The sequence below is a fragment of the Humulus lupulus genome, chromosome 5 (assembly GCF_963169125.1).
Source record: "Humulus lupulus chromosome 5, drHumLupu1.1, whole genome shotgun sequence".
NCBI lineage: Eukaryota > Viridiplantae > Streptophyta > Magnoliopsida > Rosales > Cannabaceae > Humulus > Humulus lupulus.
Window position 1 is genome coordinate 220,525,700 of NC_084797.1, and position 14,199 is coordinate 220,539,898.

Consider the following 14,199-nt stretch of genomic DNA (forward strand, 5'->3'; position numbering starts at 1 on the left):
GAAACAATAGCCAATCCTATGAAGGTAACCAGTTACTTTTATAAGATACTAAAAGAAATAGCATGTATTTGTGTATTGGATTTGGGTAATCAGTTCCTTTTTCTATGTAAACCAGAATATATAATTGAAGCTATCATACCTTCGGGTTCTCCATATGTGTCTCTCAGTTTGGAGAAGAACCAAAGACAAGAGTTATCATTTTCTGAGTCTGCTATTCCAAAAGCCAAGCAAAAATGTTGTTGTTTGAATCTAATGTTGATGCTGAAAATAGGGTGTCGCCATGTGCATTTTTGAAGAAAGTTCCATCAACAACTATTATAGGTCTCAAGTATCTCCAACCTTTAGTTGAGTTAGAGAAAGCTATGTATAGGTATTTGAATCTATCTTCATTGTCTGTGAGTAGATGTGTCATTGTTCCTGGATTTGCTTGCTTCAACATGTAAAGATACATTGGCAACTTTTGATATGAATCATCGGGATTCCCTCTTACTAGAAGCAAAGCCTTTTCTCTTGATCTCCATGCTTTTGTGTATCCCATGGTTACTCCAAAGTCATCATTCATGTCATTCATGATGTCATTTGGAGTATAATTTCTTTTGATTGACTTGTACTTATTCTTTATTAATTCCCCAATTATGATGCTTTTTGCTTGCCTATGATCCTCCATAACAATTTCAACAGAGAAAGTATGATTTGGAATGCATTTTCGTACCTTGAATAAATCTTGATTTCTGTATTTGGTTGCTCTCACAAACCAGCTGCATGTGTCATCTACGCAGGTAACCAAGTACTCTCTCGGTTCTAATCTTTTTGTTTTGAACTGGAAGTTATGTAGCATGGCATAGTAGCTAAGAGTTGATTTGATTGTGTTTTTGTCCTTGTAAATTTGTCATTGCTCTATTTTGTTCACTCTGTAATCAGATATTACTATTTGGATTTCCTCCAATTTCTTTTTTCTTTTTGTATTGCCTTCAATTATAAAATTAGCTACTTCTTCAACAAGGTGAGGTATGTATGCCACATTGATGCCCTCATTTGTTGTGCTTGACATTCCTTCTTCAACTAACATATATTCATTGATGGAAGCTTTGTTTGCTTGCATTAATAATGTTCCCACCTCCATTTCTTCTGTTGTAGCTTTCTGATTTGCTAGTTGAAGAAGGTTGTTTTCATCACTTGATTCTTGAACTATAGTTACACACAATGGTAAGTCTGTTATTTTTGCATCAACTTTTTTTTTATTTCCATGTAGAACAACACTGAATTATATGTTTCAATCTTCATTGGTGGCGTTCCTTTGACTACTTGATGTTATCCCAAAAATTTGAAAAGAATGATGTGGCAATAAAATTGACACATGGCATGAGTTAGTGGGGTGATCTGGCTTAGCAATGGCCCAATACATCAGTTAAGAAATTGGACAGATAGTCAAGACAAATACACCCGACCGAAGAGAATATTTGGTCTAAGGATTGCTTGGCTCAAACCCCAATTTGAAGACCCTAATAATTGATTTGAAGCCAAGTCCAAGAAGATTGAAGGAGAGATTTGGATTTTGGTTCAAGGGATAAAAGCAATAGGTCCGATCGGACCTAAGCTTAGGGGACCTCTTGATACTTTGGCTTGAACGTGTCCAAAGAGAGTGACTAAGGCTTAAGTTTTAGTCAAGGGGAAGCCACATAATGGGCGATCGGGTATGCCATGGAAGAGGTAGGCTTGGGCTTGAACGAAGTGAGAAGGAGGAGGAAAGTAGGCTCGGACCACCTTGGTTCGAGGAGAAGGGTCCAAGGTCCGATCGGACCTTGGTTGAAAGAGAGAGGCTCGGACCACTCTGGTCCGAGGAGAAGGGTAGCATGTCCGATCGGACATGCCCATGGGAGAGGAGCCTTTGGACCATTTTGGTCCGAGGAGATGGCATGAAGAGATGGCTCGGACCACCTTGGTCCGAGGAGGAGAGTACAAGGTCCGATCGGACCTTGATTGAAGGAAATGGCTCGGGCTTGACCGAGGTGAGGTGCCAAAGAGGGTGGTTCGAACCACCTTAAGCCAAGGAGAAAACCATTGTGTCCGATCGGACACAATGAAGGAGTATACCTCGGAGTTGCCCGAGGTAAGGAGCAAAGGAAGTAGCCTCGGACCACCTTGGTCCGAGGAGAGCTAAACTTACATGACCTTTGGTCCGAGGAGAGCCATGCACATACCACCTTTGACCCACGAAAAGCTTGAAGGAGTGATCAATATGCATGTGAGACTACGTCAAACTTCCCGAAACGACTTCAGTGAGAATTGGTCTAAGCATCCGGGAATCTCTCACTCCTCACTCGAATTTAGGGATCAGTTGTATTTTAAACATTTATTGTAATATAAATATAAGGGGAATAATAAAATATCCCTATGAAAAGGGGATACCAGTTGAGAATCCCAGGTCTATAAATAGAGAGTTGGGAGGATCGTAAAAGGACTTTTGGCAAATTGAGAGTTAATCTGTGTTCTAGAGAGAGAAAGTGTGTTTTTCCTGAGAGAGAACCCCTTTTTTGTATTCTGGAATATTTGCACTGAAGAAACTCAGTTGACACTGGTTCATCTGATCTTGAGTGCGAATACAGTAATAAAATCTCTAAGTGGATTAGGCTATTACCGATTATCGGGGCTGAACCACTATAAAATCTCGTGTTAATTACTCTCATTGATAAAAACTGTCTGTTGTCATTTATAATTCTCTTGAAGGCTTGTCGTATTAGACGTTCTTACGTCGTTGGCTAAAATCACAGTCAACACTTGATAATAAACTTCAATGGTTGCTCTTGTTTCATTTATCTCCTCTTTTATCAAATTCACCAAGTTGTCAAGAGAACAATTTCATAGAATAAATATCCCAGTCATTGTTTCGGACTCGTTTTTTTCATTCCACTTGCCTCCAAATTGAACCAAAGAAGTAGTATTTTCCATATCTGTAAAATTTTACAAATTTTTACGGAGTTAATTGGTTGTAACTGGTGAAGGTAACTGGTTACTTTAGTCTGCAATTACATACCTTACTGAAAAACTTAATTGAAAAAAATGACAGTTTTTCAAGATAACTGGTTACTTTGTTGTTACTCAATATTTTGACATTTAGAATTCAGACCAATATCAAATGATTTTTTATTGAAAAGACAAAGTAGAATCTAAAATAATCATAGTTCTTATTTTTTGTCTATTTTTGGTCAATGAATGTAACCATATTAGTAGTTTTAAATAATTTTTTTTTTTCAAATTTCAAGTTAATAATTTTTTTTTTTTTAAAAAATACACATCATGAACTTCATCTCAGCAAAATAGCTATGAGAAAATTATGAAATTAATGGTTCCATAATATGTAGAAGAATTATGAATTTAATAGATTTGAAGTTGAAGAAAATGAGATTAAAATAGTAATTGACAGAGCAAGATTTTACAAATATTTGTTTCTTGGATGCTTTGGACGCTGGAGAAGCACGTTGTCGGAGTTGTGGAAGAGTGCAGTAGAACCAATTGTATGTTGCCGATTCTTGCTGGAGGTTGTCGATCAGAGGTGGCTGGAGGTTCGTGATTGTGGCTGGAATTGATTTTGATTGTTGATTTTGATCGGATCTTGAGGATCTCTTCAAAGATTTGAAGTTGTTGCCGGGGGTGAAATGTGTTTTCGGAGATGAGTGTCATTGCTGAAGAAAAATTTATGTTGGAGATGTTTTTGATCGACTCAAATTTCAGCAAAGAAGTATTTGCAACTTTAATTACCATAGTACCCTTCTTTTTGGCTGGTGTGTTTTTGTTTTTTTTTTTTTTTTCCAATATGGGATAACTTTTTCCATAATCTGATTTTTTTTAATTAAATTTGTCTATACAAACTAAGAAAAGTTTGATTACCATATTTTTGCACATTAATAGCTAAAAAGCCATATTTATAAAAAAAAAATCCCTAAAATAGTGGATAAAAATGAGAGGGGTTGTCTAAAAATGAGTAATACATGTAATTTTTACTAAAATAGCTCAAGATTCCCAGCCCAATTGAAGAAAGCCCATAAACCCAATGGGCCGTAATTAGAAAAATGGAGCCCATAAGTGAGAGCCGCACAAAAATAAAAGATAATGGAGGAAACGCCGCCGCATTAGGAGGAAGTGGGATTATTATTCATAAATCTTGTTATAATATCAAACTCACCACCACCGACACACACCGACATTTTCTCTGGGTCAATGGAACTTCCAATTCCATAACACTAAGAACAAAATCTCATCTCTGCACTAACTTCATCAAGATTCAATCTTGTCTTCATTCTTTACATGATTTACACTCACAAAGTTCCCATTTTTATAAGAACTTCAATTCAGTACAATTCTTCATCAAAACACTCTTAAAAATCTTATCTTTTTCATTCTCTCTCATGGCCTGCAAATATGGTACTTTGATTATCATCTCCATCACCCAATTGCTCGCTTTCTTAATTTTTCCACAATTCGCTCAATCCGACCCTTCCGATTGTTCCCACCGTTGGATCCATATCCGCCGTCTACCGCCAAGATTCAATCTTGATCTCTTGGCCAACTGCTCCGAATACCCACTTTCCGGTGACTTCTGCTCTTACTTGCCTAACCATGGTTTGGGCCACAAGACCCACAATCGCTCCCGCAGCTGGTACCGAACAGACCCTTCAATGCTCGAACTCGTCTTCCATAGCCGGATGCTCGAGTACCCATGTCTCACTTCAGATCCCGCCGCCGCTGACGCCGTTTACCTCCCTTACTACGCTGGAATTGATGCTCTTCGATACTTGTACGGTCCCGACTATAACTCCAGCGCCGAACACGGACTTGACTTGTTCCAATTCTTGCAGAAGGACGAGCCCGCCGCGTGGAGACGGAACATGGGTCACGACCATTTCTTGGTCATGGCTCGTCCTGCGTGGGATTTCTCTCAGCCTCCCGGTAATGACCCTCCGCTTTGGGGAACATCGTTTCTAGAACTGCCCGAGTTCTTTAACGTCACGGCTTTAACGGTTGAGGCCCGCGCCTGGCCATGGCAGGATCAGGCAGTGCCTTATCCGACGTCGTTTCATCCTCCCAATCTATCGTTCCTCGAGGCTTGGACTCAACGTGTTCGCCGCGCGAAACGGAGCACTCTGGTGCTCTTCGTCGGCGGCGGTGGAGTTTCCGCCACACCCAATATTCGTCGGAGCATAAGGAACGAGTGTGAGAACACGACAACTCTGTGCAGCATTGTCGATTGCTCTAATGGGATTTGCGAGCACGACCCGATTCGGTTCATGAAGCCAATGTTACAAGCGAGTTTTTGTCTTCAACCGCCGGGGGATACTCCTACACGGAGGTCCACCTTCGACAGCATTCTAGCCGGGTGTATCCCTGTGTTCTTCGAGGAGCTTTCGGCGAGGTCGCAGTACACGTGGCACTTGCCGGAGGATCAGTTCGAGGAATTCTCAGTGACTATTCCCAAGGAGGAAGTGGTGTTCAAAGGGTTGAGAATACTCGATGTGTTGAGTAGTATTCCCAGAGCTAAAGTCAAGAGTTTAAGAGAGAAAGTTATAGAGTTAATACCAAAGATTATGTATAGAAGACATGGAAGTTCGATGGGGTTGAGAACCAAGAAAGATGCTTTCGATATAGCCATTGATGGTACTCTTCGGAGGATTAAGTCTAGACTTGAAGAACAAGTCTCTGTTCAGTGACCTTAGTTTCTTTTTCTTTATTATTGTAATTATTTATTAACTATATATATAAACATATATTTTTTCCTCTTGTAATTGTAAGTTATGAGAGTTTATAGCTTCATAATTTAAGTTTCATTAGAAGTTTATAAATGTATCATCAATTTTGGCAGTCTCTATGGTATCTTAAATTTACTGAGTTTTTTAGGATTTTATTGCAGCATATTTATGAGAATTCGAGACTTGTATAAATATCAAAAGAAAGAAATAAATCAATTTTATTAAGGTTGCCAAAGCTAAAAAAAAGAGTAACATAAGCAAAAACAAACAAAAGGGAGCTAGCCGTTGCAGAAACTGCCAAGGTAATATGATAATAATACACATGACATTTGAAGCTAGAAACTGCATAACTGCTGGTTCTAAATGAAAATTGCTCTTTTTTTTTTTGTATTTTTTTCCTCTTCTTTTTCATTTTGATGTTTCATGAGGGGCAAGATGGTGCATAGGTTTCATTTCATCATCCCCATCTTAGAATAGCAGAGCCCCAAGTGAGACCAGCACCGAACCCTGCAGCTGCAATAGTATGGCCTGCTTTCACTTTCCCACTTCGAACGGCTTCATCCAATGCCAGTGGTATGGAAGCAGCGCTTGTGTTGCCATAGTTTGCCAAATTTGATATGACTCGTTCTTGTGGAACTTCCAAACGGTTAGCAACAGCATCTATAATCCTCTGGTTTGCCTGTGCACATAAGACCTCTATTATAATCTAATTTAACAGCAGAAAGAAGTGAAGTTTCAAGTCAAATTTGCAACATTCTAGCTAAAATCTCGTCCAGTTTCCATACCTGATGGAGCAGCAACCAATCAATGCTAGAACTAGTGACACCAGCCTTTTCAAGAGCAGACTCGATTGACTGTGGTACACATCGCACAGCAAATCGAAAGACTTCTTTCCCATTCATCTGAATGCAGGAATAAGAAGCTTGTCTTGGAGGGAAATCTACCACTGAACCATTGGTACCTAACGCATGGTCGGTTTCATTTTCTTTGATGCTTGCATTTAGATGCCTGCACAAGGAGAAGGAAAGTAAATGACATCAGAGAACGTGTGCCTTGTGACAATGCTCATGCAAAGATCGGTAAAGTTGACCGAATCTTCCACGAAGGAGTGACTATGAAAGGTAAGTACCTTAGGCCATCACCATCACTATGCAAGTCAAAACCAAATAAACCATCTTCTTCACTGTCACAGGCCTGCATGATAATTTAATCATAAAAGGGCAATTTTACAGACATTGAAAAATACTTCATAAACAAGACAAGATTACCATTATCTTAAGCTATTCTTGAAACAGTGAACCAAATCTCAAGAGAACGAAGTACTAGGTCATAACAGCATTTCTGAAGTTTTAATTGATAGTTCAACATAATGAAAAGTTTACAACTGTTGACAAGGAAAAAAAGAAATGTGGAAGGGGGAAAAAAAGAGAATACAAGTCTTTGAAGGAACCTCAATATTCGTAAGCACATCATTTTCTATAAAATCTTTTAATATAGACGGGGATCAATCTATTTACCATAGTAATAAAAAAATAAAATTGTGTCCAATAAATGCCTGCCTTGGCATCAAACATTTAGCCGAGTGTTTAGGGTAAGTAACGTGATACGGAAGATGTGTATGAACATTGACAACCTGAGAGAGAAAGAATGACCTGTACTAATACGGCACCTGCAGCATCCCCAAAGAGTATACATGATCCTCTGTCAGTCCAATCAACGTATCGAGAGAGGGCATCAGCGCCAATCACCAGAACATTCTTAAAACCACCTCCTGTTTATATATGCATACGTAGTCTTAAATGTTTTACAAGTATAAGTAGAATCAACTTTCTTACAGCAAACAAAATTGTTACCCCTGATGTGACAAGCAGCTGAAACTAGACCCAATAAAAATCCACTACACGCAGCCGTAATATCATACGCCAGAGGGTTTCTTTTGCAGCCTAGTGCTTTTTGGATCTGAGAGTTTCAATAATAATAGATAAGTAAGATCATGAAATAGTATTGCTGTATTAGGATGGATATACTACCAAGCAATTTTTAATAAATCAACATTAACTTAAGTACTCAGGCAATACAGACTCAGTAGAACTGACACTGTTACCAAAGTGTAAATAGGGCATCGAACTTGCAACTCTTGGCCAGTAAGTCAGGTATCTAATGACATCAAATGCATAAAACTGTTTGTGTGTGTGGCAGTAGATGAAAAGAAAAACATAGAACTATAAAAGAATACACAACTGAAAATGGCAAAACATAAATTATTTTTCCATTGCAGAAACCACTTATTCACTTCCCATGACACTTCAGAGCTCAAAGCATATTCCATTTTCCGATATCCATTCAAGCATGCAATACAGTAACAAACAAAACAAGGGTGCACCATGCAGATGAATTCCTACTATTCTCTGCTTAATCCAATAATATGGTACATCGAGTATTATATACCTGGGGACCAGTGCCAAAGAGATCCTCAGGTGTGGAAGTACACATCAAGACTAGGTCTACATCATCAGGATCAACCTGTGCCATCTCAAGTGCCTTCCTTGCCGCTTCTATGGATAGACCTGTTAAGCTATCTTTGCCTGTAACAGAAAATTAGAGCCATTATTAAGATGCAATTTCAAGAAAAATTAGGCTTCCAAATTTTATGAAGTATCAAACAGGAGACACCTCAAAACAGCCATAGATCATCCCAGACACAACTCAGATTCAACAAGAGGCTCAGTTGGGGCAAGCTTAGCCAACTCAGACTGTAGCAGCATATAATTTAAGGTAGTTGGCACTATCACTAGAATGAACTAACCTGAGATGATCCGTCGATTACGAATACCAGTGCGAACAGATATCCATTCATCATTAGTATCAACTATTTTTGATAGATCGTCATTCGAAATCTTAAGTGTTGGTACTGCTGAGCCACATCCTACTAGCTTGCAGCCTTGACTGACAAGCCTGTAAAAACATAATACTTATCATCAAGTAAAGGAACAGAACAAGTGTACACAGAGCACTCGGATTGCCATTTTCAATTCCAAGTGCTACTTTCAACCCAAATATACACAGCACAAAACTACCGTTCAAATAGTCTAGAAACGTAAGACAAGACTTTGAAAGAACCAGTACTACCACTAAAACAATCTAACAAATACATTTTAATTTGAATAAGAAAGATGAGACTTTGAAAGAGCCTCCATACAATGCAGACAGTAAGTTTCAGTGCTAGAAAGAAGAAATGGCCTAGAATAAATGAACATCCTAACATAAATAGATTAGATAAATTTAAAATCTTTACACCAGGACTCGGCAATTCCCACTAACTAGCCAAGAAGTAAAGAGTTTATGCATTTTACTAGGTTAAAGTTTTGTCCCTGAAATGGAATCAAGATCAAGCTTCAGCATCTTGTCAATCATTAACTTCAAAAGTACCCCTTGACTAATAAGCATACATGAGTAAAACTCACGCTTCTAACTTCTAATCACCATATGATGCCAACAAATCCAAACGAATAATTACATAATTATCACGAGACTCAATCCCGTGACACTAATTTAGTTATCGTTCTCATTAAGAAAGATTATAATGTTTGAGAATAAAACTCACGAAATCAATTTACACCATCATCACATGCAACAGTAACCCGCCCAAAAATACATTCGATACAATCGAGATAGGAAAAAAATAATCGAGCAAACACCTACAATGATTCAAAAACTGCTATTTCTTTCAACAATCCCAAACATCATGTTCACAAAATCAATAGTCGGGTAAGATTCTAAACGGAGATCCCAGAGCAAACGCTAAAAAGCACTCCCCAAACCAATGTTCGCACTACTCATTTAATAACATTCTTCACCAACAAAAACCAGCCTCGTAAAACGACTCAACATGCATTAGTATCTTACTTTTAGAAGAAATGAAAAGAAGAAGTGGACTCAAATTGCTTAAGCATGAAAAGAACTCACCTGCGTACTCGAGATTCAGAAGCGGAGACTCCTGAAGCGCCCTCAATGGTGCTAGAACAGAATACCCTTTTGGAGATTCCATACGAAGAGCAAAACCCAGATCGGTAAATGCCTATTGAAGGCTGATTCATCCTCCTAAGGCTAGGAACTGAAGGAGCTGTAAAGAACCCAGATGTATTTGCCATTTACAACCACACCAAAAACCCAATAGAACTTAAATTAGAGGGACCCCAAAGAAGAAAACTGTAAGTGTCAGAAAGATTAAAAGGAAAGATCTTTCAGCTCATGTGACGAAATAGAAGAATGTAACAACAAGGATATGCGAAGCCCATTAGAGAAGAGAAAGGCACAAAGGACCTTTTCTTTTCTTCGGAAAGTACAAGGCTGGCTGGACAATAGAGAGGTCAGGTGGGCGATTATGCCAAAACCCGAATTGAGGAGACTCCAATGTTTTTCCAATCTCTCAACTCAAAATCTTGTCCCTCACTTTCTTACTTGATGTGTTATTATTTAGCAGAGAGGTCCAGGTGAGAGTCATGCAATGCTTCTTCCCTATTCCCAATATTAAATTTTTATATTTTTTATAAGAAAATTAATTATAAGAATTTAAAAAATATATCTATATATTTCCTTATTTTCCAATGTGTTCGTACAAATCCAACAATCCAAGTAGGCAGCTACTCACTTGAGATACTAAATTGAGTTTGACACATAACCAAAATTGCCAGCATTTATAAAGTTTTTGGGTTTAATATATGTAACTGGATTTTGTCACAAATTCATTTTTCATTTAGATTTGATGCATTTTTTAAAAAATAATTAATAATCGTTCTACTACCAATCATCTTTTTATGAAATAAAATATGAAACATACAAACCCTCTGCAACATTATTAATACTTAGAGTAACCACATGTTTGGTTAAAATATGTACTTAAACATTATAATATGAAACTTTTCTTGTATATAAATTTTTTCAGTGTGCATATTATTATTCTAATAAATAAATTAACCATTTAATAAAATTGCATAAAACTTTACTTATAAAATATACAAATCTTATTATAAATGTATAAGTAAATATTAAAGAAAGAGATTTTATGAACTTTTCTAAAATGATTGTCAATCTTTATACAAACCCGTATCACCCATCTAACACCTAACAAAACTAAAATTTTGGTATTGGGAGACCTTTTGAGACAGGCATGATTTGCCCTTTTCTACGAAAAATGAGGATCTGCCATGATTTTTCGTTAGCTATTTAGAGTAGTTCTAGAATTATTATTTCTCAATATCTCTTGTAAGGCTGGATTTTGATTTTGATTTTTTTTTTTGTGGATATTTAACATAAAAATATGCATTATGTTTTTTTTTTTTTTAAATCTTATCTATCATCTATGCTATTGGTAGATTTATGAAATGATGTTAGGAACCCCACCTATATCTTTTTTTTTTTCGTGAGAAGATTGTCTAACCTAGTAAATCGAGTTTGAAGATATATAGAGTGCTTTGTATATTTTTCTTCTTTTTCATTTTGCAATTTTGCTACAAATGTCCTTACAATTTTAAGAGTAAATACAGGTAAAAATACCATGTATTTAAATAGTTATACTTTTATACCCATTATTTAATGGGATATTAGCAGCATAAATACATAATTTTATGCTTTTGTTGCATTTAAATCCCTAACTTATTTTTTTGAATACATAAATACCTAAAGTTTATTTTTTGTTGCAACCGTTACTTTTTTTCGTTAAGTGAAAAATATTAAGCTTTTTAAATATGGATGTTGATGGCATAAATACCTAAGTTTATATAACGGTTGCACGTAAATGCCTAACTTTTAATTTTTGTAGCATAAATATTAAAAAAAGTTTAGTTTTAAAAAAATATCTATTATTTATGCTACAAATATTAAAAGTTAGGTATTTAAGTGTAACAATTATATAAACTTATGTATTTATGCCGCCAATATCCCTAATTATAAAATTTGGTATTTGCCTATTAACGGAAAAAAGTAACGATTGCAACAAAAAATAAAAGTTAGGTATTTATGCCGTTAAAAAAATAAGTTAGGTATTTAAGTGCAACAGACGCATGAGATTAGGATTAATGCTGCCAATATCCTTTATTTTATTTTGATGGCGAATACATTCAATATTGCCCAAACAAAGTTTCTGAAACTACTCATATGTTACAATGCATATGTGACCTAAGATGTGTCATTGCCTAATGACACATTTATTTTAAAATGAAAAATAATTAAAAAAAATCTATATTTTAATAATTAAAACCAATTAATTATTTTTAATCAAAAATCTAAAACAATATATTTTACTTACATTAAAATTCACACCAAAACTAAAATAAAATAATTTACTTTGAACAATTCGAGTGAGAAGGATTAAGAGATGGGGTTGGTCAGAGCTTCCACGAGGCTACACAAAAAAGGCTAACAACAGGGATTGGTAAACAATGACATCGAAGGTTGAGGAAGGCGATGCTAGGGCTAGGGTGAAGTGGTCTTTAGCGGCTTGAGGCTTGGCTTGGATGAGATCTTCAGCTAGGGCAACATCATCGTCAGTAAAGCGGGGCTAGGCTCAGGCGAGGTCTTCACCGGCGACGACGGCGATCGACCTATAGGGGTTCTCTTTATCATATGTGTAAATCTTGGGTATTTTATTTGTTTAGTTTGAAAATGAAAGAGAATAAAATAAAAATCTACATTTTTGTTTGAATGATTTGATTTTGTACTTTTTTTTTAATTGCAACTGTTGAGAAAAATTGTTTGGTTTCCTTGGTTGATTTTTGGTTCTTACTCTATTCAATGAGTGCCCTTTTGTTTCCAAGTTTTGACTTCAGAATAATTGGATGGTCAAAAATGGGGGAAATAGGGTAAGGAAAAGAGGTTGAGTAAATGAATGTTGAGTTTGAAAACTTGGTTTTTTTTTTGCCAAAACGATGCTTTTTCAATGTAAAATCGATGCAACATCAACACTTTTTTTATGCTCTTGCGATGCAATCATGAAAACTTGATTTTTGGCCAAAATGATGCAAAATCAATGGTACACCGATGCTATATCGATACTCTGCGCTGAAATTTAACAAAATTTTTGGTGAGCCATAACTTTTTGCTTAAATGTCTGTTTTAGTTGATTTTTTTTAATCATAGTATTTTTTTCGAGATCTACACGTTTAGCATAATTAAAGCCTCAAATTTTTTATGTAGAACACAAAAATTAATCACGTGTGCACATTAATGGGAGGAGTGCTTATGAAAATGGTATTTTTGTCCAAAACATAATTGAAGGCACCTTAATGGGAGGGGTGTTTAAGCTGGCATATTAAAAAATTTCCCTATATTATTATGCATAAAACCTAAAGTTTTCCTTCTATTTTAACAATATTGAGTATTTTTCTATCAAAATAATATATATATATATATAAATTACAACCTTTTTGAAAATATTGAATATTTTCATAGCCATTTTACTCTAATTTTAGTTACTAAATAATTAATTTTATTAGTATCATCATCATCATACACGATATTGTATGTTTGATTTTGATATATATATATATATATACCATCATATTAATAGTTTAGGCATGTAAATGAATATAAATGAGAGAATAAATAGCAGTTTTTCCATAATTATGATCACTATATGATCGTGTCTCCTGAATGATTCGCAATATTAAAAATTCTCTCGAACTGTACACACAACTAAAATATAAGACTTCAGTTAGATTTTGTTCTAGGTGGCTAACATATTTATGATGTGGTATTTTATCAGTTGATGTGGAAATGTCATGTGTAGAATAATTAACAATTTTGCCCCAAACTTTGGCCACTACTAAATTGTGCTATTTTTATTAGAAAAAATCTATTTTTTAAAAATATTAATTAAATCCTTAAAAACTTAAAAATGTAATTAATAACAAAGAACTCTTTTTTACTTTTTCCCTTTCTTTTATTTTACAATATAAAATAATTATATTTTAGAATAAAAATTTAAAATAAATACTAGAAGAAAGAAAAAACTTTTAATTAAAGAGGAGGACGAATGACGAAGGACTTAAAAAATAATAATTTAAAAGCAGGTGGACGAAGGGGAAATTTTTTTGTTTTAGGATTTATTTTAAGATATTTTTATTTTATATTGTAATAGAAAAAAAAAGTAAAAAAAATGTTATTTGTTATTAATTAGATTTTTAATTTTTGAATATATGATAATTTATTTAATTAATTTGAAACTTTTAGTATTGTTTATTTTTTTTAAATGATTTTTTTTAACTTTTAAAGATTTAATCATTATTTTTAAGAAAAAAAATTAAATTAGTTTTAATAAAAATTGCATAATTTGGTAGTAGTCAAATTCCGGAAGGACAAAATTGTTAATTATTCTACACATGATACTTCCATATCAATATACAAAATCTTATATCATCAAGTCATCTAGGATGAAATCTAATAAAAGTTTCATATT

At 35.2% G+C, this 14,199-nt stretch overlaps 2 protein-coding genes across 2 annotated transcripts; one reads left to right on the forward strand and one right to left on the reverse strand.

The window, feature by feature from the left end:
• The first annotated feature begins 4,138 nt into the window (after positions 1-4,138).
• On the forward strand, positions 4,139-5,883 carry LOC133778204 (probable xyloglucan galactosyltransferase GT19). Its single transcript, XM_062218072.1, has one exon. The coding sequence runs from the start codon at positions 4,407-4,409 to the stop codon at positions 5,703-5,705; it is 1,299 nt and encodes a 432-aa protein (XP_062074056.1). The 5' UTR covers positions 4,139-4,406; the 3' UTR covers positions 5,706-5,883.
• Positions 5,884-5,936: 53 nt separating this feature from the next.
• On the reverse strand, positions 5,937-10,275 carry LOC133778205 (beta-ketoacyl-[acyl-carrier-protein] synthase III A, chloroplastic). Its single transcript, XM_062218073.1, has 8 exons — positions 9,711-10,275; positions 8,551-8,699; positions 8,193-8,329; positions 7,598-7,703; positions 7,397-7,515; positions 6,874-6,938; positions 6,530-6,752; positions 5,937-6,423 (listed from the first exon to the last, which is right to left on the reverse strand). Exons 1-8 carry the CDS (start codon positions 9,893-9,895, stop codon positions 6,202-6,204), a joined length of 1,206 nt encoding a protein of 401 aa, XP_062074057.1. The 5' UTR covers positions 9,896-10,275; the 3' UTR covers positions 5,937-6,201.
• Between the last annotated feature and the right edge of the window lie 3,924 nt (positions 10,276-14,199).